The 23,383-nt window shown below is 52.4% G+C and overlaps 1 protein-coding gene across 6 annotated transcripts in view; it reads right to left on the bottom strand.

Moving 5' to 3' along the window:
• Positions 1 to 23,383, bottom strand: part of raraa (retinoic acid receptor, alpha a) — a 156,909-nt gene that overhangs the window by 29,595 nt on the left and 103,931 nt on the right. Inside the window, exon 1 of one of the 6 annotated variants that reach the window (XM_088622886.1) lies at positions 16,926 to 18,361. The exons of 4 other annotated variants lie outside the window; for them this stretch is intronic. In XM_088622886.1, the coding sequence (XP_088479012.1) occupies positions 16,926 to 17,100 (175 nt within the window). In that variant the 5' untranslated portion in view covers positions 17,101 to 18,361. Of the gene's footprint in view, positions 1 to 16,925; positions 18,362 to 23,383 lie in introns of those variants that run through there. One more of the 6 variants, XM_088622889.1, reaches the window with a different exon arrangement.

Below are 23,383 nucleotides of genomic sequence, written 5' to 3'. Positions count from 1 at the left end.
CTCGGCCTCCCCCAACCTACTTCCGAAAGGCCCACCGAGACTCCTCGGCTTCTGGCAGAGAAGTCCTGTTGATGAGACATTTCGAAGATTCCAGCTCCCCCCACCCCCACCCCCCCCAACCTGATAAATGAGATAAGTTCCCCCCTCTATCCCCTTGGAATGACCTGCCTTGTCACCCTGCCACCCTGGGGGGCTGGGAATGGGGGAGTCGTGAGGAGCTAGGGAAAGGAAACCAGGCCTCCCTGCCCCCGCGTGTTAACTTCGTCCATTAAGCTAAGTGGCACATCCATAATTCATCTGGATCTCCTGCATTATTCAATAAAAGCCATCGCAGGCAGGCTGTGAAGAGCAGGGAGCTTAGAGCCTCTTAGCCACGGATCTGAGCGGTGCGGAAAGGGAATGGGAAAGGAGAACGGGACCGGGGGAGACTGTAGGCGGGAGTCCGGATGGAAAGCTACATCGTTCCGAAGCCTCCCTCCCCCTGAACAGTGCCTGGGCTCCAACACCCCTAATGAAGACGCCAAGGCTCTCAGGGCACTCACAGGGAGATCAAACAGTCCCGCGCAGGCCAGGTCAAGGAATCGGGTTATTAGTCATGTTCTGGCAAGGAGATCAAGCCAAAGGATCCCTTTGTGCATAGCAGGAGAGACACCACTACCCCTGCAACTGCTCAGCAGCCAGATATTCCCATGCACAAAGAACGTGCTGCGCTCTCATAATCTTCAGATTTACATTTCTTTTACACATTGCCCCTGTCACAGTCGGCACTTTAATTCAGCTGTAGGGGCGAGTGACTCTAAACAGCTTCCATCGCTCTCAGCACCCTGGAGTATATAAAAAAAAAAATCCCTGCTTTGAGGTTGTGGGGCTCAGCTTGGGCAACCTCTGTCCGGCCTGAGTGCACACGGTCACCACTAGGGGGTGCTGTGGCACAGAGAGGCAGCAGTTCTCCCTTACAAGCCCATGCCTGCTTGGGGCAGCCCAGGTGACTCCTACAAGGATCTTGAGCTTGTAAAAGAAGCCTCTAAACACTCAGCTGGCTGATCCATCTTATCAGGCACGAGCTGCATTTCTATACAGCACCACCCATTCATGGGCTTCAGTGTATCCAGATGCCTGCGGAATTGGGACCCACACAAACCACAGGGTGGGCGCCCCCTACTGGCCCCTCCAATATCTCTTCCACCAGCAACCTTAGTTGTTCCCAAGAGGTCTCCTTGTCCAGGTACTGACCAGGCTCAAGCTGCTGAGCTCCAGTGAGCTGCCGGTTTTGAGCTGCAGGGTGACATAGCTGCGGTGTAGCTCGTTCCAGACTCCCACAAACGTTTAGGTAAAGACGCGCCTCCTCCTCTGTTTTCCACGCAGAATTTGTGTTTGCGTTTCACTGCTCACGCCGACGAAACCCGCTGGGTTGAATCGTCACCACCTTCGCTTGGACGATTCTGAACCCTTGTGTCAGGCCCCCCCGTAGTCCCCTCTGTGTACAACTGAAAACAGTCGGTTCTTCCCGGCTCTGGCTGAAGGACAGGCCTTTGAGAACGGCCTGGACTCGCCCTACTAGCTCGGTCTTCAATAAGATACGATAACCGAAAGGGGAGCTGCTCCAGGGCTCGCCTGGCACTACAGCAAAACCCCTGCTAAGTCCGTGACAAGAGGGCTGCACAGCTTCACGCGAGGAGGCTTCAGCTGACAGCGCAGCAGAGAGCATTTTAGGGAGCTGTCCCGTGAGCGATCCCCTCACTACGACAGATTACACCAGCTCCCGGCCGCAAGCGCGCAGGAAACCAACAGGAACTGTGCGGCACCAGGTCGCTGGGGTTCAAACACCGACTCATTTTCCTTTCTCTTAAATTGTGTGCCATTATGCAAATCTAGCACAGATCAGATGGGTGGATGCAGTCCTTCTGCAGACACAACCCCCCTCTCTCTCGCAGAGTGGCACACCGCCTGCACAGCGCTCCTACATCTCTCCCAGGCGCGGGAGAGATTGCTCTAATTGAGTGTGCCTGGAGCAGTGTCACAAACACATTGGGATGTAAGGTGGCCTGAAGGTTTGAGGGAAGCTTTCAAAAGCACAGCGACACAAGAGTATCTTGCATCTGAGACCAAATACAGGACTACAGCAGCGAAACTCGGTCCGACGCGGTTTAAAGACATGCAGGACAGGCTTTGAATATACCGCTGCTCTCTGGAGGAAAAGCGACTGCATTCTCTCCAACAGAAAATGCTTCTTTTTTTTTTGCTGACCAAGATAAATCCTTTTACTCAAAATAATCCGCTCAGCACTCTGTAATCCACAGGGCTACAGGCAGGTATTTCAATGTGCTTATTTTGTTTGGGGAAAGTATTGATCAGATGTGATATGGAATTCCAGTGATTTTGCATATAAATTGAAATTTATATGAATTGACAGATCTGGTTTTCAAATAGCTTTCCATTTATTTTTTTTTATTTTTTTTGGGGGGAGGGCAAACAAGATTCAAAATAGGCTAAGACTATAAAGAATGAGTCTTTATCCAAATCTTCCACCTCCCTGTCTTTAGAAATTAAGACATCGTGCTTTTGCACTTCTAAATGCAAGTGTGGAAACAGCCCAGTTACTCGAGAAAGGTCTCATTAGATTGTCAATGACAAAAGAAATGACAACAGCACGTATTTTGTTTTTTTAAACGTGAAACTGAGGAGCAGCATACAGCGGTATCGGTGACACAGAGCTTTCACACGGAGCGTTCTCCGACACTCCTGCTGGGATCTTCCGATCTCGTTGGGAAAGGGAGATCTCCGACCTCCGGTTCTTATCCCTCAGCACTCTCGACTGCGGCACCACCGATTCCCCAAAGGGGCTCTTTGAAGGCCCAGCTGCAGGCCTGTGTGTGGCAGTGACGATGCTTCAGCTGGCTCAGCCAGGCTGGGGAGGCCCAGGGCTGCAGCAGGAAACCCTGGGACACTCCTCAGGCTCGCTGACATCTCAACTGCACCTCCTCCCCAGCGAGCCCACAGCCATGGGCTCCACGAGCTTTCAGGCCCCTGCATCCTCTCTCCATCGCCTTCCTTCCTCCAGTCGTCAGCAGCTCGGGCCCCCCCCCCATCCGAGCGCCCCCTGAGCCGGGCAACTGTCCAAAACACTTCTCCCCGAGGCGCGAGACCCCCACTGCGCCCCGCCTCCCCCACCCCCAAACGAATCTCCACATCGCCCTGGAGCTTGATCAGCAGAACAGCTCGCAGGCCACCCAAAAAACGATGCAGGACAGCGCAGAGGAATCTCTTCGCTCGCACACAATGGAAACTCGACCCGGCACGGTGGAAACCGAGCACGTCGCGAATCGGTGCCAACCGAAACCGCGCCAGCCTCCGGAGCCCGAATCCGCCCGGCGCCCGTCTCGTCCTCCTCCCCCGTCGGAGACCCGGCGCTTCTGGAGGCGCAACACCGCCAAGAGCACACAAAGGAGCTTCACAGCCACTTCTGTAACCCAACACTGCCCATCACCCTGGAGCACCGTCACACCGCCCGTGCGCAAGACACTCGCTCTTTTGTTCGGGACGAGCGGCATTCGTCCGCGCCTGCACGTCTGCGCGCGGAGGTCTGGCAGGTGCCCGCGGCGAGGCGCGACCGTCATACCTCTGGCGGCGATTCCGGGCAGAGCGCAGGAGTCTAGTCAGGACAGGCAGGGGTGCAAGATCCTGATTTCCTGCCTGCCTGCCTGCTTGCCTGCCTAAGGTCATGAAGCGAAGGGGAGCCGTCAGCAGAAGAGCAGACCAGAGAAGTGCGAGACAGCAGGCGTGACGTTACTCCAATTAGGAGCTGCCAGGGTCAGGGGTTTTAAATTGGGGTGTGCAGGGAGAGATCGGCTCGCCATTTACAAAGGTGCAACGTGCTGGAGGTCCACCAGCACTTTCTCCGACTGTATGAGCTGGCCCACTCTGCTGAGCCTTTGTTTTCAACAGCCTCTAGCACACTGTCAACCTGAGGAGCAACGAGTCTCTGGTTGACGTCACTGCAAGCCCACAGGTGCCCAGTGGCACCAGTTCAGTGACCCTGGACCAAAGTAGCAGAAACACAAGCCTTTCAGCATTTTAAAGCTTGCGCTTTATTAAACTACTACAGGGGACAACAGAATTTATAACAAACTAGTCCATCCAGTTCCTTAATTCTATTTCTGCAGTCATGCTTTAAGAAATATGTCAGATCAACAAACGTGCTACTCTCAAATCAGCAGTGTTTTTGTTTATCAAGGGAGGCATCACTGTACATATTTTCTCATGCTGCAGACATGTCCTCAAAGCTGCAGACAGCTGCTGCCAGCTAAGGTCTGCATCCAAACCACATTTCTAATTAAAATCCCCTTTTCTGGTTGTTTAGGGCATTTAAAGCAATGCAACCGCATGGCCTTTTCCGTTCATTCTTCAAGCCACGCACTGATGATCTCAGTTTGTCAAGGAAAAAAAAACCAGCAGACTGAAAACCACAACTGGGTGACAAACTGGTCAAAGATCCACAGCTCCAGCCAAGAGGGGAAGAGATTTTAAATAGGTCCTACAGAACTAACCAGATCTCCCCGAGAAACACATGCAGTAGGAAAACTATAAAAACGGCCAAGGGGAAAGTTCTGTGAACCCTTGGCCAAGATAGCAGATGAAAGCACAGTGCTCCTAAAGATCTGCAACGTCCCCAGACCGCACCCTGAACTCAGCTTCTGCTGGGGAGAGAGCTTTTTTTAACGTCCTTTCATCTGTGGGCTGAGCAAGAGCGAAAGCAGGAAAGTCAGTTCCGAGACTGTGTACACTAACGTTGTGGCCACAGCCCCTATTTTTCACACTTGCGTCATGCGAAACTGTCTCTCTTTTGAGTGCAGGTTTATTTTGTGCAGCAGTTACACAGGAGACCCTCTCCATCGAAAACGTACCGATTCACTAGCGAAGATGGAAGAGAGCTCATGACGCACTGGCAGGGTGGAGCCGACTGTACTGCACGTCGCTGTCTGCCCCTGGAGCTTCTGCCCCTCTGCTCAGCTGTCTGATCTGAGCGAGCATGGCGGGTGTCTCTGGTCTCCGCCTGAGGTGATCTGAGACCACGTGGGCAGGTGTGCCCGTCTCACGAACAGTAAGATCCGCCCCACTCACACCAGCTCACTCTCCCCATAAGGTCAACAGACAAGTGCGTCATTAACAAACAGCTGGACACCGAACCCAAGACCACCACTCCAACATAAGAGCCCTGGCTCACAGACACATGGCACCCATCGAGGCATGTGGACACCCCGAGAGGGTACAGCTGGCACAGATTTCTGAGTTTAAAAAAAAAAAGAAGGGAGAAAAAAGTAAGGCAAAGGTCAAAATACAAAGTAAAAACAGAAACTGAGATGGTTTTCAGCTATCAGGTTCCCTGGCCAGGAGATTCATTTAGGTTTATTTTTAGACTGATTTAACCTCTGGCCTATTTTATACCTTTACTTTTAATAACTCCATGACGCACGGGCCCTGAGCCAAGAATAAAGGAAATAAAAAAGCATTCTATTGTATTTTGTGCAGCACTGAATCCGTTCTTATCTGGTTTTCATCATCAGTGCTTTTCCATTTACCTCTCAACCCTTTCACTCCCGGATCGGAAAAGTAAACCTGTTCCTCGTAAATAATCCTGCCTTTAAAGCTCATTTCCTCCCCCCCAAAAAAAAGCAGGAGGACCTTTGTCTTTCAGAGAGATTTTCGTTAAATGGCTTTCTGATGCAGCTCTGAACAACAAACGCTCAAGTCCCGACTAGAACTGTATAACTGCACCTTTAATAGGCCAAAACCCTCCTTAAACAATACTACACTACCAAACAAGCACAAGCCCCCTTCTCTAGACACCATGTAATGAGAGTCGACAAAGGGGATTTTAAATTTTTTTCCCCCAGTTTTCCAGGCAAACACATGTTGAAATTCTAAGCAGCCGACTCTGTATGCCCGAGGTCTCCAATCCTACTCCTGGAGGACCGGCGCAGGCTCCAGGCATGTCTCTGCAGGCTTTTCAGGCCTCTCAGAGAGCCCAAAGATCCCGGAGAAGCTGTAAAACAGACCCAATCCTGTCGATAAAGGGCTGATTGAGGTCAATTCAAACCCAGCTAGACTGAAAACGCTGAAACCCTCCAGGATTGGGGATTCCCACTGTACGCCTGCCTAAGCAACTTTTCTAAGTACCGAAAAGGCGTACCAAGTCTCTGTCATTGATGATCTGCCCGATACTGAATTGAAGAAAAACTGCACTGTACAACCAACTGAGTGTAGATCAGAGGGGAGGACCTCCTGATGTGTATTTGCAGAGCTCCCCTGAAGGAGAACTGGACTTCAGATTGCTTCCTGTACTACAGATAGGGATCAGGGTCTCCCTCCCTCTCAGCGCTGAGCCTCACGCAAGAGGAAGTGCTTCAGAGCCGCCCAGGGTAGAAGGGCTTAGGACTCAGACAGGACGGGGGGGGGCACCCTCTGTGCGCATGCAACGCTACAGGCACACCGACACCACTTCCAGCACACGTTCAACAGGGTGTCTTGTGCTGTCCTACAAGAGAGAGTCCCATCCGAACAGGACTGCCGCCCTGCTATCAGCCATTAGCACGAGGAGTTTTTGTGACACATGCAGGAAAGCAGCACTCTTATGGTTAGGGGTTAGGGGGTAACACCACTGTCTGGCTGCAGAGGTGGTGTGCATGGCACAGGAGCAGAGGCTGCAAGCACAAACAGGAAAACGATATGGCATGTGTACTCTACACAGCTTTGTAGAGCAGCACACTTCACAAGCAACCCAGCTGCAAATTAATTTCTTGCATGAAAAATGATCAATTAAGACTGTTAAGCTGCAGTTCGACAGGCAGGAATTACAGGGAAGGAGTCCTGCTGTGTGGCGGATGGTCTCGTTCCGCCACCATTACTACAGCGCCGATGAGCTTTTCCCGTGGCTGCAGGGCCAGTGGGTTGCTCCGGGGCCTGTGTTTTGCACCGAGTCTGGGAGGGCAGGAGCTGGCGCTGCAGGAGTCCCGGGCTTCGCTCCAGGAAAGAGGCAGGTGCCGGGCTCCTACCACCCAGCCAGCAGGGCCCTGCCGGTGCCAGGCCACTGTGCTGCGCTCTGTGATGTTCCTGTGCGCGTTACAAGCTTGCCCGGAGAGCGAGCTTTGAACAAGCAGCCCCCCACCCCTCCTCCTCCCACTGGGGGGGCTCAGCTGCCAGAACAGGTTTCAGGCCCGCTGGCTCCCACTTTTATGGCACATTTTATTACCTTTCTCCTTTTCTTCCTTTCCTTTTTTCTTTACTGTTTTATTACAGGCTCTCCCCCTCTCTCCATCCCGCCTCCTCCCCTCCCTGCTTTCCAGTGTCTCTGCAGGCTGGCCATTAGCACAGCCCCCCCTCTCCTGGCAGCAGGCAGGTGAGCAGGGGGGGGGGGGTCGGGCTCTAAAAGCGCGAAAGGAAGCCACAGGGACACTCGTCTCCTTCACACCTCCGAGGGCCTGCTGGAAAGAGGTGACGGGGGCAAGGTCGCAGGCAGCAGGGCTGCAGCTCGGGACGTGCCAAGTCCTGGACTCACTCCCAGAGGCAGTGACTGTGGCGGGGTGGGGCCGGGGGGTCTCTCCTGGTCACGGATCCACGCTCTGCGCACAGAGGCGCGCCGAGCCCAGCCTCTGATGAACTGCACAGGAAATCCTGCGTGTTCGAGCCTTCAACGTCTCCCTCCTTCCTTTGATCTGAGCACAGCCTGGCCAGCAACGAGGAGAGATCGCGCCTCGAGCGCCTCTCGCGCAGAAATGACACGCCACCTTTGCGGAAATGGTTTTTTTTTTGTTCAGGCCTTCTAAAGAAACCAGAAAGGAGTGTGTTGGGGAAAGGCTGATAAACCACTGTGAGCCTCCAACACATCACCTTTGTGTAAACAGTAGTACAACACAATGAAACCGCCGAGAAGGTTTTTTCATAAAGCCGTCATGTGTGAACATGAGGATCCTGGCTCTGGGCCCGGAGGCCAGGGGGAAACCCGCTCCATCACTGCTCCCTCCGGCCTGCAGGGCAGACTTCCGCTGAATTCAATAGTGGCCCGGATTTCTACGTCTTCGGCTTACCATTTGTCCCCCCCAGCTTACAGCACATACCACAGCAGATAACACGATTAAAAACCAATGCAGATGCAACTCCTGATCTGTTGGAGACCAACACAGCAACGCCATGCCAGGACACTTTCATGCACTGTGGACAAAGCAGTATCTGGACACCCCCCCCTCTTTCCCTGCGAACCTGCAGCGCATCCCAGTGAGCCAAGACTGCACCTAGGTTCTATGCAACTGGTTTGACCCGAATCTTTCACCTATATTTAAAAAGCCCTGTTTAAGCCGTGAGTCAACCCTTTATTTTTTTTAATGGCTGCATTAAATTGGGTTCAAACTGGGTTCAATTCCAGCATGTTTTATTTGTGTGCGCGCGTTTCTGCAGGGTAATCCAGTCTCTTTCCACCCCCAATGTCAAGCAGGTAAGGTCCAAACGATTTCTCTAAACTGACCCTTTCCAGGGCAGAGAGGCGATTCATCCTGAGAGGGCTTGCTCCCAATACAAGCAGCACTGGCCAGGGGACTACAGAGACACGGGACCAGGTGAGCACACGACGCCGAATGACTTCCTGTCATTCAAAGCCTTTCAGGAGTCCTGGTCTCGGGTGTATTTACAAACAGAACAGATACAGAGTCCAAATCTGAGCAGCGGCAGGGATGAAGCTGCCTTCCTGCTTGCACACTGTACACTGACAGGATTATGCGACTCTAGCCTAGAGAGGTGCTGTGCCTCTCTAAGCCATCTGGATGTAAAACCCTCATTAAATACCAAGAAAAGGACAAAAAAAAAAATCAAAGAATACTGGGACTATCACCCAGTTACACGGGAATCAGACCCCGAGGTCCAACTCCGATACCGGCCAAACCAACAAGCGAAAACACTAGGGCAAACAAGAAAACGGCCTGCCGGGGGAGGAAGAGGAAGCTCATCAAACGATTGCTGGCACGTTTTCCCTCTTCCACACGGATTCGCAGCAACGCAACACAATAAAAATAACCGGCACAGGAGCCCAACAACGCCTGCACCAGCCCTGGGAACAATCCACCTGCAGGAATGGACAGAGAAGCCTCTCATTCCGACGCCACTTCCACAGCAAGAAGCTGTGAACATTTCAGACCCGAGCTCTTTCTCACCTCAGCCCGGCCCGGGCTGCCAGGGCCCGCGTCGGAGCACATGTGCGCGGTGAGGTCAAGACCACTTGCTGCAAGGGCAGCCTCAGATCCCACCCCTCCACCCTCTGTAGGGAACAGCGAGCCGGTGACAGCGGCCTAGTCCTGTTTATGCTCCTGCTTTGCTTTCTTCATCAAAGCAGGCTTTGCAAAGTAAATCGACTCTTGTTTAGGGATTTAGAAGCAACAACCTCTCTCTCTCCTGTACTGCATTCTATGAAGTGTCCTCTACTAATTCCTGCACAAACAAGCTGTGACACGAAACGAAAAAGGCAAGCGGGGCTTGCTTGCAGCTTCCTGCCCCCCTAGACTCCAGCAGCAGTGACACCCAATCCAGTGCAATCAATCCCGTCAATCCAGCACTGGGGGGGGACTTCGGAGCAGCAGGTCACCCCCAGCCTTCGCCAGGGAGACAACACTGACAGCACCAGCAGCCTGTCAATGCCAAGACTGTCATCTCCGTCACTCTCGGGAGGCCTCGTTAGGAACTTTCAATTAGCCACGAGGGTCTCACGGCGGCTCTGGAACAGGAGGGCGTGCGTCTCTCCCATTGCTCCCCTGCAGGTACAGTACAGTACACCGCCAGAACCCTTGTCACAATGAGAAGCATTCCTCAGCAACAGACTGGGTTATTAATGCTACCCTGAAGGAGAAACTGCTCCTGCTTAACTGGACTCTCATACACTGATCTCAGGAAGAGACGGTACATCACTGCCTTCAGAGCTAGCGTGCATGGGTAGTTACAACAACTGAATCTGACCCACAAGACAGAACCCATTCGTGAGCGGAGAGCTTGCAGGTTTCTGAGCATTCACAACCCCCCTCCTACATCCTACACCCCCCCGTTACCGGCATAGTGTTGTGGTGTTTATCCGCTGTATAATCTCTCTCTGCGCGGCGGCTCTGAGGAGACCCACGGTGCCTGAAGAGGGAACAGGCTTCCTTTAAGCCCCGAGACTGCCGAGCAAATCCACTCGAAAGGTGATACAGACAATCACTTGTTGAAAACAGTTATCTCCCCCTTAAGCACTGAGCCACTTAAAATGCTGGCTTGGCGGCACTACTTGTGCCTACATGTGAGGAACCTGGAGGGTCTCCCCCAGTTTGTGTGGGTCTGTGCTGCATGCTGTAGCTTCTCAATGGCATGTAGGTTTGAAAGGCTACTGGAAACTGAACAATATTGATCATTTAGTTACTGGCATTTTTGGTATTGGCAGTACAAGCAATGCTGGCTACAGAACTAGAGAGAAACAGAACCAAATAACCTCTAATTTCCTTTCAGACGATGGTAAAGACTTCCAGCCCATTACTGTATACTTCTATGGAACTTGCTACATGAATAAATCAAAGGGATTGGGATTTTCCTATGGCGCTTGCATGTGCATACGAGCTCCTGAACAATCGACTGAGTTTCTGGCAGATCTAGATCCGCCCAATCAGAATGTCTCCCAGGAAGGAGAGGAAAATGCACAACATTCTGCGAATGAACAGCGTCTTGAGGACCCTAACAGTGTTAAGCGCTACCCTTCTTCAGCGGGCGTCTATGACGCCTTGTTCCAAGGTGCCGCGGGACAACCCCTGTCCCAGGACAGGACTCCGTGAAGCACGTTTAACGAGCCCATCTGCAAGCGCGCTCGTCTGCCACCGCTGTGCCCCCGTGCAGACAGGCAGGCGCTGCCGGATGCCATACAGCAGGCTGCCCCGTTTCAATAAAACCCATAAAACAAACACAGGCAGCTTTCACTGCTTTTCCATGTACTGTAAAACAGCACAGCTACTACCAGTGTTCTCACTGTTTTGTCCAAAGTTCAAATTCCACCTCCCTCCCTCCAAAATGACAATGCACATTTAGTCCAGACCAACAGGCTTGATCTTTTCTTCTTCCAGCCCCCCCTCCCCGCCACACACACACACACACACACACACACACACACACACACACACTATCACCACTGCTTCCACAAGCATGGGAAACAATAAAATACCATCTGGTTTTCAGAGAGGACTTCCGCACTAAAATACCACATGAGTCAGATTCGGCTCCCAGTAACAAACCCTCAAATACCATCCGATTAAAGTCACCGAGCCGCTTGGCACAGGCGGGGGTAAGAGAGAACCGGCTCTGCCGGGTGAAGTCTGGGGGCAGGTGCAGATGCCAAAGGGCACACAAAGAAGAAGGGAAAAAAAAAAGAACCGTGCGCAGACGAGACGCCGCGCGGCCAGGTTCCTCCCGCTACGGGCGAGGGTCACATGATCGCTTCCCACAAAAAGGGCAGGCGGCCAGCACTCATCTGACCTGCTGTAAACTCTCCGCCTGCTCGTCAGCACTCCTTTTGCACAACACCTACAGGCCAAAGAAAACACAGCGTAACCCCTTCCTGTTTCTCCACTCCTCCTGCGTCTAAAGGCACGTCAGAGAGCTTGTTCCGATACACAGGACTGCCTGGGGGGGTTCGTTCAGCGTCCAGGGTTTTGGCTCACGTTTTGTTCTTCAAAATCTCCCATCGATGTCTGAAACGGGAGGCGGCTGGGATGGTACTCCCTCGGGTACCGCTGCCCGGGCCGCGGGGCTGAGCCCCCCCACCCCCACCGCCGCCAGCGACCGCACCCGCAGGACGCAACGGGCCGACCAGCGAGGCGACGACCCCACGACCAAAAACGCTTGGTTTCCTGCTCGCTGGTGTGCGCTCTCTCTGCCCAGGCGGGTCTCATCGTATCGGCACACATACGCCCCCCCCACTCAAAGGACAACAGGCCAAAGCCCTGACCTCAAACCACAGCTGTAGGCCTCGGAGCCTCGCGGGCGCCCAGCTGCAAGCAGTGGGGGGGAACCCCGGATGGGGGCACAATTTTCCTCTGCAGGGCGATGTCGTGGGGGGGGCTTAATGGTGGGTGTAGCATGTGACCCCTCAGGATGGGAACCCTCCTGTGACCCAGCAGGACTCTGGGCCTGAGGGTCACGGGTTCAAACCCCCAGCAGGACGCTGCCTTGGCTTGCTCTTGTCCACACCCTGCTGTACAAATTGGCCGCCACTCTAAATGAGAACCCGCTCCCCGTTGGGTTAAGGGATCACAATGGGGAACACATAACATGGATTCTTGCCCCACCATGCGACCCTGGGTGACACTCTGTTGCCCCATGGGATTCTGGCCCACCGAGAGCCCCCCCCCCCCCCTCACAAGCTCATCCTTCTTTCCCTTCTCCTCTGCCATCCTCGCCATGTGACCCCACGTGGGGTCAAAGGCCAACCCCTCCTACTCGCTCCCCATTCTGGCTCCAGGTCGGCTTCGCCTTGCTTAAAATAAGCGCTGGGGGCTCTGGGACACCCACCAGCAGAGAGCGGAAGAAAAGTCGCTATTTGAGTGCCCCACAGACTTTCACAGTGCGCACGGATCTTTGGGAACTCCAGTGGCACTAGTCGTTAAGATTTTTGCATATTTCACACGGCATTTGGGTTATTAATGGAACATGCGCTGGAAATTTCCTTAGGCAAATCCTACCCACCCCGATCTTCAACTGGTACACGTCGCAGAAAAGGCAAAACGAATCTGATTTCCTCCAAGCACTCTTATTGTTCCATGTGGTCTCCCCGCGCCGCACCAGAACACCCAGACCGCACACCCCCAAGTACAAGCGCGGACGAGACAAAGCAAGGGACAGCTGCTGGCGAAGACTCGCCCCCTGTCCGCCGCAGGAAACACAATCTACGGAGTGGACAGGTGTGCAGCTCCCCTGTGGGAGCATGAAGCCAACAGCCCTTGATCACCTCTGCTCGCTAACTCTGCAGGCTGGATGGTATTCAATGCGCCGGGGCTCTTATCGGCAGACACAAACACACGGTCACATGCTGTTTATTTTGACGGTCCGCAGGTTACTTGAGCAGGAAACAGAGGATGTGGCAATTCAGCAGATCCAGTGAATGAGAAGCGTTCATCTCCTCTCAATCCCTAAACGAGGGTCAATTTCACTTGCAAAAGCCTGCTTTGATGAACAAAAGCCCAGGGAGGGTAGGAAAATGGCCTGCCTGTCAGGGATTCATTGTTCCTGAAGGACAATGGGGGAACTGAAGGAGGCAGGGGGGCAGCAGAGAGGGGGGGGATTCTTGAAGACAGATTTCATTTTAGTATATATAAAAAAAAAATACTTTTGCTTTCAATACGGGCTAATGAGAATCCTGCATGGTGTATGGCGGAGCACAGCACAAGACACAGTCGGGCCCTGAGACAAATGGCTGTGGTCTACATCAGGAGAGCTCTGGAGCCCCTCTTAACGATGCGTTGTGTCTTTTACACAAACACAGGCAGAACTGCAGAGCATCCAAAGCCATGTGCCAGGCAGCAGAGATACGAGCGCTTATGTGAGCTGGGAGTGACTGTTCTTCAGCGCCTTCGGTGTTCCTGCCAGTGGGGCGATTCTCGAAGCCAGACTCCTTTCCGTTTGTTTGTTTGTTTTTTTAATCAAATGTCATTGTAAATATTTTTAGAGGCACAAACCGAGCTAAAATCTTTTTCTTGAACTGGAGTTTCGTTTTCAGCCACTCAAGTTTAGCAGCCAATGAGCTGGCGTAAAAAACTAATTTGCCTTGAGGGATGTCTTCAAACTGCATTAAGCTGATTTCATCCTTTAGGCAAGGAATAATCAGACAACAGGGTCGTCAGACAGAGCCTGTAGCTTTAGTTTGCATGACCTTCACTGAAGACACCTTCAGCGGAAGGTGCTGTTTGCTCTTCTTTTCACCTCTTGGAGAGAGAAACACACATGAATGCTGCAGCCATTAGTTTAAGTGACTGATCTCTCAAAGGACAGGGGAACTAAGCATTAGAGCAAATAATTAATCAAAACAAGCTTATACAGCCCTGAAATGGCTGCATGCCCAAACAAATGCTGGAGACACAATACCTTTCTACATCTTGCAAGAGGCTAAAGGATCAGATCCTGCACTTTATTTGAAAAGACAAAAAATGGTCTCTCTTCCATCTGGTGAGAGGTAATATATTTTAACCTACTCTTAAGTCTAATTCCCCCCTCCCCCAAGTATGACAGAACCAGCTGTGTGGGTACTTTCCCCATAAGTAAATCAAGTTTTTTTTTCTTTAAAAATCAACGCTGCAGATGGTTATGTAGTTTACCTCGTGCTACAAATTTGCATTGGGGCTACAGATGAATGGAAATGCTTTAGGCTGGTTTCTTTCCACTGCTGTCGTGTTGTGATCTAGACGTAACTTAACCTCCCCAAGTGAAAGGCACAGAGAGAGGTGCCTTGTTAAAAGAGCCACCAGCAATATTTCAGCTCAGCCTTGGTGTGGTGATAACTACCCACCCTTAACACACAGACTCCTCAGCTAGACACCACCTATGTTGAAACTGCTCTCCTCTCCTAACCTACACCTCCAGAAACACATGCATTTCAGCAAAGACACATGGCCAAGAGTTTCCCCACTATTAAGGAGAAAATGATGTGCAGTCACTGGTCCCAATCACTATTCATATGAAGACACTGCATTCCTCTCTATATTAAGGCATACGGGGACATGCATGTGCTTTTGATATCTGATTTTTATGACACTGTAGAAGAAGCACTAATGAGGCCATTATATTCCTGGAAGACCCCCCTTTTCAACAATAAAAAATAAAAATTAGAGGGTACCACCCCAGAACCAGAATTCAACCTATACTTAAACTAACCTCAGCACAGTTCGCAGAAGAAGCTTGATTGTTCCAACATAAAAATGTCTCTAAACCAGCGCACCCAGTACACATCACGACTCTATTCCAGCATCCTCGTCTGGCATTTTTACAATGCCTGAAAATGATGAATGAGTTGTAAATACAATCATCTGGAATTCTCCCGCCTGAGATGTAATACCCCAGCCTTGAGCTGTGTCTGATGCATTAAAAAAGCATTACTCTGAGCACAGCAGATAAATGCAAAACCGCTTCAGATAGCAATGACCGGCAGAGGCGAGTGCTTCGCAGTAAGTCGCTCACCGGTAAGGGTTGAGAAACGACTTAGGCAACAACACCCCCCACCGGAAAACAATGACTGAATAAAAGAAGCACAAATTAAAAACAAAAAGTTAGCTTCTTCCCCGAAGAGAGAAGTCCGGCCGCGAGTGATTCTGGACTCGCAGGCCGAGCTGTCCAGCCTCGACAACAGGCTCCCGATGTCGCCTTCCCCGGAGGTGCAGCACGTCGCGCAGCCTTAGTCCGGCGATTTCTACTGTCCCTTCTTCCGCTCCTTATAGGGCTTATATGCACAAATGATCACCAGAATTCAGTTATTAGAAAAGTCTAATGAAAATAGCAGATAAAATAGCGGGCGACCCCGAAACACGATCAAACGAATGTCCCTCCTGACTCTGGACACGACGGTTTGACGACACGGACCGATTATGGGTCTTTGAGTGCAAAAACGACAACGATGATGACCTTTTCTTCTTGTCTTCTGTCGAGTACAAACTTCGTATTCGACAGCAGCGTTTAGATATAACGCTTTTTTTTACAAAAAAAAATCGTGAACGATCGGTTTAGAAATGATGACATCCCCGTCGCCCTGTCTACCTTCGTTAAACCACGAAAGGCGCGTCGTTCAATACGCTAGTTTGGCACAAACTGCGATGACTAACGATTTAGGGAGGAAAAATTCTTTCCTGCGTCCGGAAGAAACAAGTTTCGGAAAGGGACTAGAAACAGAAAATCTGTTTCCAAAAAAAACTCGCTTACCAACAGCTGCTCGGCCCATAATTGTTCTTACTTGGCATTCAACCGGTTTTAAAAAGCCCTGCACTTAAATTCAAATATACATTTACTGTGCCGCGCAATTCTAAAGATTTTCGCCTTCTTAAGCACAGCAAGTACCCACAAAAACAGTCAATCTGTGGAAATGTAAAAGCAGCGCGTCCTGTATTATCCACAAAAACCTCCGTTAGAATGCAATTTAACAAAGGTGCCTCCTAAAATGAGCTCAGTGTCCTATGCATTGAAACACAGCATTGCAAGCACGTTTCTGTTCGCTCTTTTGGAAATGTTACTGCACAGTTACTGTTACAACTCGCTACATGTACTGTAGGCCGGGAAAAAAAAGACAAAACCCGTAGTCGCGTATGTAGAGCGCCGGGCTGGCCGGGGGCTACAGCGGTAAAGCCCTCTGTAATGGTGATTACTACAGCCGTCCAAACGGTTTGTGCTTGAAGCACAACCATCGAGAGGGTATAGATGCAATAAGCTATTGACCAAATAAAACATGTTTAGGTGAAAACACACAGAGGAGGTGTAGCAAACGCGCACGCAAGGGTCTCCACGTTCACACGGCGAGGAAAGCCGGCAGACGCCGAGGTGGTTTAACAGAAGCCAACACGCTAGTAAGGAGCTCGTTCGGAAAGGACAACATGAGACATTGCAAGCGAAACACAAACACCGAGAAGGTCACTCAAGCAGCGCCTTAAATCACAGCACCTGCGCTCGCTCTCTCTCTCACACACAATCGGGGCCGCGCTAATTTAAACTCGTTGACGAGCCTGCCGTAATTACACGAAGCGGCCGGGATACAGATCGATCCAGACCAGTGAAATTGCACCGTAGGCGGAAGCCCACAGAACGCGAGTTGGGCTACACGTAACACGCGATCGCTCAGACACATGTCCCCCGAAGTGAAACATTGTAACCCAGGAGCAGAAATGTCCACCTACAGTGATTGGAGCCGGTCCAGTGCTGGTTTCTGATGGAGCTGCCGTAAGGGTGGTGCGATCCGGCCACGATCGTCTTTTCCTGGATTAAACATCCTCGGTTCTGGTTGTAGTAATCCACCATTAGGAACGGGTTCGGACTGGGATTTAACCCCACCACGTCCACACTCTCATACATGATGCGTGTTGGCGACTCCAAAAAAAATAAAAATAAAAAAAAACCCGATTGAAAGTAATATCCCAACAACAACAACAAAATCTTCTCTCGGTGGCAGGAGCAACAAGAACTACTCGCACAACTTCTTCTGATTAGCTGTCAAACAACATCTTAGAGGTAGTGACTGTGGGAGATCTCCCCCCCACCCCACCCAGCCTTGCTGGGGGAAAAAAAAAAGTTTGGCTGTACTGATGATTTGATCTTTTAGAGAGAAAAAAAACAAACAGCAAAGTTCCGTCCCAGCAAGAAGACCAATCACTGTGGTTGTGGATGAAGTAACGGGCAGTGATTTCAGTGTGGGGTCTGGGTGCAGCAGCTAACTAAGTGGGTCTCCCCGCATGGTCCGAGAACAACTTCATTTGCGGTTTTTGTGCGTGGAAGCGCTGGCTGGAGAGGCGGCGATTCGCATGCTGGCGCGTCTCCACCTCCGTGTGCTCCCGAGCGGGCCCCGGGCTGCGCTCCCTGCTCCAGACGGGTCCCGCGGTGCCAACTTTTCTCCCGCACCCCGCCACAAAACTGTTTATTTAAAAAAAAAACTCCACGAAACTGGAGAAGGTAGGCAAGAAGGGAGGCAAAAAAAACTGAAGTTTTTTCTTAAAAAAAAAATACCGCGACACCCACACGCCAAAAAAACAGCCCAGCTACGCCGGTACAAATCCCGCACGGAACAGGCTGGCGTCGTCAGCCGCTCTCCCCGTACAGGCGCGACATCTTCACGGGCAAGGAGGAGCGCGTCCTCACCTCCACAGCGCAAACGGACCGGACCGGACCGCCCTCGTCCTCCTGCCTCGGTGGCTACAGTCTCCTCTTGCCCTGCGACGCTTGCGGTCGACACCGACTGGGGGCAGGCAGGCACTGAGGGAGGGAGGGCGATGGAGTGGAGGAGGGGGGCACTCTTTTTTCAATTTCCTTCCACCACATCGGGGGGGGAGACCCTCCCCTCCCCAAACAAAACAAAATAAAATAATTTTAAATCCAGCCGAGTGCCTCGGATGTGTCGAGGCGAGAGGCGCGGAAGCTGTGTTTCGCTGGCGTCGCAGATTTCGCGTTTTTAATCCCCCCCGTTTCGCGTGACTCGATCCGTCTCCCCCCCCCCGACTCCGTGTTTATTGCTGTCGTGCGGGGATCTCTCTCCTCTCTCACGCCAAGTCTGTTCCCAGGCAGGGTACCCGCTTGCCCTGCGCCGCAGATTGTGACGGCAGCGAGCAACTGCGACCGGACCCCACCTACCTCCTCTCTCCCTCCCTCTCTCTCCGCTCTCTCTCTCCCTCCAGAGCGCCTCCCCGACTTAACCCTTTCCGGACCCCCGCAGTCACACAGCCCCAGGACCCGGGCCAAACCGCCCGCTCTCTCGGTACAAGCCGCAAACCCAGCGGCTCGGTGGTGATGGTGGAGGGGTGTGTGTGTGTGGTTGAGGGAGGGGAAGAGGATTAACACTTGTCGGTTCGAAATCAAAATAGGGGAGGAGGAGGAGGAGGAGGAGGAGGAGGAGGTGGTGGTGGTCGTCTGAAACAATTTTAAAAAGCAAACTAAAACCGCGCCGCCGCAGTTTTACGGACATAACAAACACGCACACACACCCCTCCACCGCTACCAGGAATGCCTCTCTCGTACAGCACTAAGTGACGCCTCCTCTTCCACCCACGAGCCCTGCTCCCACGCCGTGACGCGGAAGACCCCCTTTTCCCATCGTCCCCTTTTTCTCGCAGGTTTCCCGGTCTCCCCCCGGACTAATTTGCCTAATGTTATGCGGGTGAACTTTTCCTGAACCCGCGGAAGCCGGCCGCCTCACCTCCGGGTGACCCACACGCCGACTCCGGCGCGCTCCTCCGCGTTCCTGTCGCTGACGTCACTCGAGGTTCCCCCACCTGGCCGCTCGTGCGCATTGGCACGCGGAGTCCCCGAAAAGTCCCACCGACTCGCAGGTGGGAGGGAGCTGGTCTGAGAACCGCACAGCACCCAGGCCGACGTTGACCAAAACGCGCACAGTTAAATCTTTCATCTCGCATCGCGCTTCCACACAGCGGAGGCCGCGCACGATGAGCTTAAGAGCGACGGCCTTTCCCCCAGACTTTGAAAAAGTTTGCAAGTTTTCTGTATTTGCAAAACGCCACTTAAAAATAAATAAATAAATAAATAAATAAATGGTTCAGATTGAGAGTCTTTGTTCATGCCAGAAAAGAAGTCACTTGTTGAAAGCATGGTCACACACACAGCCTGGCAGATCTAATACTCAAGAATATCATTAGACTGCAATTCCGTGAGGACTAATAGGATCTAGATAGATAATGCCGCACAGTGCCGTGATAGTGAATACGACAGTCACGAGCAATGCAATGGACTTGTTTAGTGCCCTGCAAATTCAGACCAGGTCAGAACAAATGGCCTGTGTCCCTCACAGAGAGCTCTACGGATGGGGATGCACTAGTGTATTATTTATGGTACATTTTGAGGCTGTAATCAGTGCTTTTTCCCAGGGCAAAGTGGGCTGATCAGACAGCAGTCGGTCAGTCAGAGGGAACGAGGCCATCCGGAGTGGAAGCAGCCGTGTTCTGTGCAGAGACCTGGGCAGCGCAGGGGAAATCCCAGGAGAGCTCCCAGCGGAGCCGAGCCTCGGGCCCGGAGCCTGCCGGGCAGTTCGGAGCTCCGACTGGAGGGCATTCCCCAGGACTCTGCAGGGGAAGGCCTGCTGGGGCCTTGGCAGCAAACTGTGACACTAATTTAACACCAGGGCTTAAACTGTTTACTTTTACTGATAAGGACAGCAGGCGGGGGGGAGGGGAGGCCGAGCTCTGTGCTCTGTGCCATTGGAGTCCATTTCAGAGGAGATTCCAGAGAAGGGACGCCAGGACCAGCGGGACCGGGCGAAGGAAGACTGCAGTGGACATGGCCAGCCCATGCAGGAACGGCTCCCTTCAGATCCCTCTGCTGCAGGGCTACGCTGACTGTGCACAAATGCGCTGGCACAGGACCCATCTGCCTTTCCTGCTTGCCAGTTAACTGCCTGATATCTGTCATTAATGCCCCGTTCTGTGCATAAGGGCCTGCTGCAACAGCACCAAAAGGTCAGGAATGACAGCCTCCCCGTTTGAAGGCTGTCTGCGATTGTGAGTAACCTCTGCATGCGGTATGAACTTGGGAAATTAACTACAACATGACTAATTATTCCAGGTCTGGAGGAGAGTCAAAAGAAATGGGGGAGGCCTGTGTTTCCAGCCAGGATGTTGTACTTGAGGACTTACGTCAGCCGCTGAAGAATGAGTCCCTGGAAGGACCCCAGGCGACACTGACATTCTGTACTGGGAGCCTGGTTTTGCTGGTACAGCCTTCAAATGCTCTGTCATTAAAAGACCTCAGCGCTGCCATATTGGTGAGCCAGTAATTACTTCGAGAGCCACATAATTGAGTGCCACACTGAAAAGGAGCTTGCCGGAGAGCCAGAGGTTAAGGGCATGTGGCCTGTGGGCCTGGCAGGAGCCAGCAGCTGCCCAGGAATGCCAGACCTGTGATGGGTGCCAGACTGCCCTCTGTGGGGTTGAGCGAAAGCAAGCCTGCCTGCGCACACACAGTGAGTGGCGGTGGGGCAGGACCCTGGGTCTTTGGGAGGTGAGCAGGAATAATGAAAAGCAGATAATGAGGGTTAGGTTCAGACCAGAATGGGGCTGGGAATTCAGGGAGGTTTATGAGAGGGCAGTGCGGAGGACATCCTGCCTGGATCTTTAGGGTGCGAAAGTATTTTTATTGCCCCCCCTCCAATCAGAGGTGTTAGGGGGGCAATAAAGATTAGACACTGCCACCAATTTACCCCCAGCCCCCCCGCCAGCGAAGACAGCTGTGCCACAACACCCTATTGTTACAGCGATGCCACCCACTGCCGAGCTGTGAGCCTCTCCAAGATCTTCCGCATCACCTGTTTGCCAAACAGAGACTGAAAGTTTAATGGTGGCTTTCATGGCAAGGGGAGATGGGAAGGTCCTGGCGCAAGTGTCTCCAGCCAGTGTGCAGTCAGCAAGCATGCAAATTACCAAGCAACGGAGCTATCCTGCGTTACATCTTGCACGAGGTGAATCTGGAGTGGCCCCACCACCCTGTCGCCTTCTCTGCACCGGCGTAATACTCCCTTCTTCCTGGCGACCTGGCCCCTGTGCGAAATGCCTGCACTCACGCCCTCCTCTGGCCTCTCAGAGCTCACTCGTTTGTTGCCTTCCAAGCTTGTCCGCCGTCATCAGTCCCAGAAGAGCTCACGTCCCGTCGGTGCCCCGCCCCCACGGGAGAGCAGCGACAACGGGGAGAGAGTCATTCCTCCCACATCAGTCAGCCATCACTCCTCAAGGGGGCGTCTGAACGGAGCCCAGGGCTGAAGCCTGGGCAGCAGTCGGGGGGAAAGGTGCGAGCAGCACGCCAGGGCAGAGGAACTGTGGGACACAGATTCCTGAGCTCTTTTTAGATCTTAATAAGCAAAACCAACATGGCTGCCATGGCTGTGGTTCTTAGAAGCCGTAGAACTTGGGGAGGTTCCTGTGCGTCACACTACACAACGCAGCTCTCCGTATTCAGACTATCTTAGGATTGGTCTCGTCTCTGTGGCTAAGGATCTGTGCCTGGAAGGTTGCCGGTTCATATCCCGCGGCCGGCAGAGGAATCCTACTCCGTTGGGCCCCTGAGCAAGGCCCTTCACCCCAGCTGCTCCAGAGGTGCTGTACAATGGCTGACCCTGCGCTCTGACCCCAAGCTTCTCCCTGTCTGTGTGTCTGTCCCCATGGAGAAAAGCTGGGGTCTGCGAAAAGATTAATTCCTAATGCAAGAAATTGTATAGGGCTAATAAAGTGATGTTGTTGTTGTTGAAGTGCTCGCACTGTGCTCCCGTGTTCAGTATAATAGTAACAATTCTATGACTGGAGCCTAGAAGCTGGAGCTGTGCTTTACGTGTTGAATTAGATCGCCAGCCAGACTTTCCGTTTAATTTTCTGGTTTCCTTACAGCCCGACAGCTGGTCGCCTCCGACATCCAGAGCGAGATAAGACCCCGGCGAAGCGGGCAACTGCTGAATCTTGCGCAAGATCTAATGAGATCAGTGCAGGGCTGCAGGGAACCGAACAGCAAGGGGGCAGCCAGCCAGGGAGCGGCCCTTATCCACGCTCGAGAGACTCTGCAGCAGGCAGGAGAGTAAACACCTTCAGCCGACTCTGTGCTCATTCCATCTGCGGTGAGCTGAAGCGTTCCAAGCAGTGCCGGATCTTATTCCCGTGATGCCACAGTAAAAAAATATATATATATATCTGCCTGCCCGCATTTCTGCTCAGCAGAATTCCAAGAATCCAGCTGGCACCTCCGCCTTCCTCATTCCACAGCGCCGAGCGACACAGCGCTCTTAAAGACACAGAGTGTGCTCACCCACGTCCACGGCTCTCCCCACCTCCCTTCCCAGCAGACGTGCGCCGATACCCCTGCTGCCGTCGATGCCGCGCGGCTGGATCTGTCTAGGTTGCCATCTTGGCATGCAAACGAGCTAAACCAACCAGCCAACAGCCTTTGCAAAGGCCACCCGGTACACTTGTAGGTGCACGGTAGAGGCTGCAATGGAGCTGAGGGCGTAGTGGCGCACAGGATCTTCCCCAGCTCACCTCTCTGTGTTCAGACTGTCTTAGGTTTGGTCTTGTGTCTGCGGCTTATGTCATTCACCCTGCCCAAAGCGCTCGCACTGTGCTCCTGTGTTCAGTATAATAAGAAGAATAATAATTTTATTATCAGCACCGCTCTCTATCGATTCGGAATGACCCGCTCTTGGTCAATCCCTTGTAGGGGCACTGGGGAGATGAAGACAACTTGCAGGCTGCTGCAGGGATGTGCTCTGTCATGTCAGGCCGCAATGCCAAGATGCAAGAATACAGCGCTTCACTCACATAATAGTGCAGACGCACCTGGGGATAGGCAAACAGCAGGGGTCTCTGCTGTGCACAAAGTAAAAAAAAAACCGAACCCCACAAGTCCCCAAGGTGCTTGGGCAATCGGGCTACAGCCTGGCAAATCCCAGCCAGGTCTGACTAAGCACAGAGATCGGGCCTGAACCAGCAATTCCTGTACCACCATAACACAGGTCCTTTATATTCTCAGCTTTTCCGCTGGATCTGCAGTCAGCCTACTTTAAGAGCTCAGAAAAGCTAGATATTCAAAAACACACTCTCAGCTATGACCCTCCTAATGTTCCAATACTTTTAAGAAGTGTAGGTGTTAAGGGAGGGGG

Source organism: Lepisosteus platostomus, chromosome 28, assembly GCF_059453375.1.
Source record: "Lepisosteus platostomus isolate fLepPlt1 chromosome 28, fLepPlt1.hap1, whole genome shotgun sequence".
Classification (NCBI taxonomy): domain Eukaryota; kingdom Metazoa; phylum Chordata; class Actinopteri; order Semionotiformes; family Lepisosteidae; genus Lepisosteus; species Lepisosteus platostomus.
The sequence above is the reverse complement of the archived record's forward strand: the minus strand, read 5'-3'. Positions and strand labels throughout refer to the sequence as shown.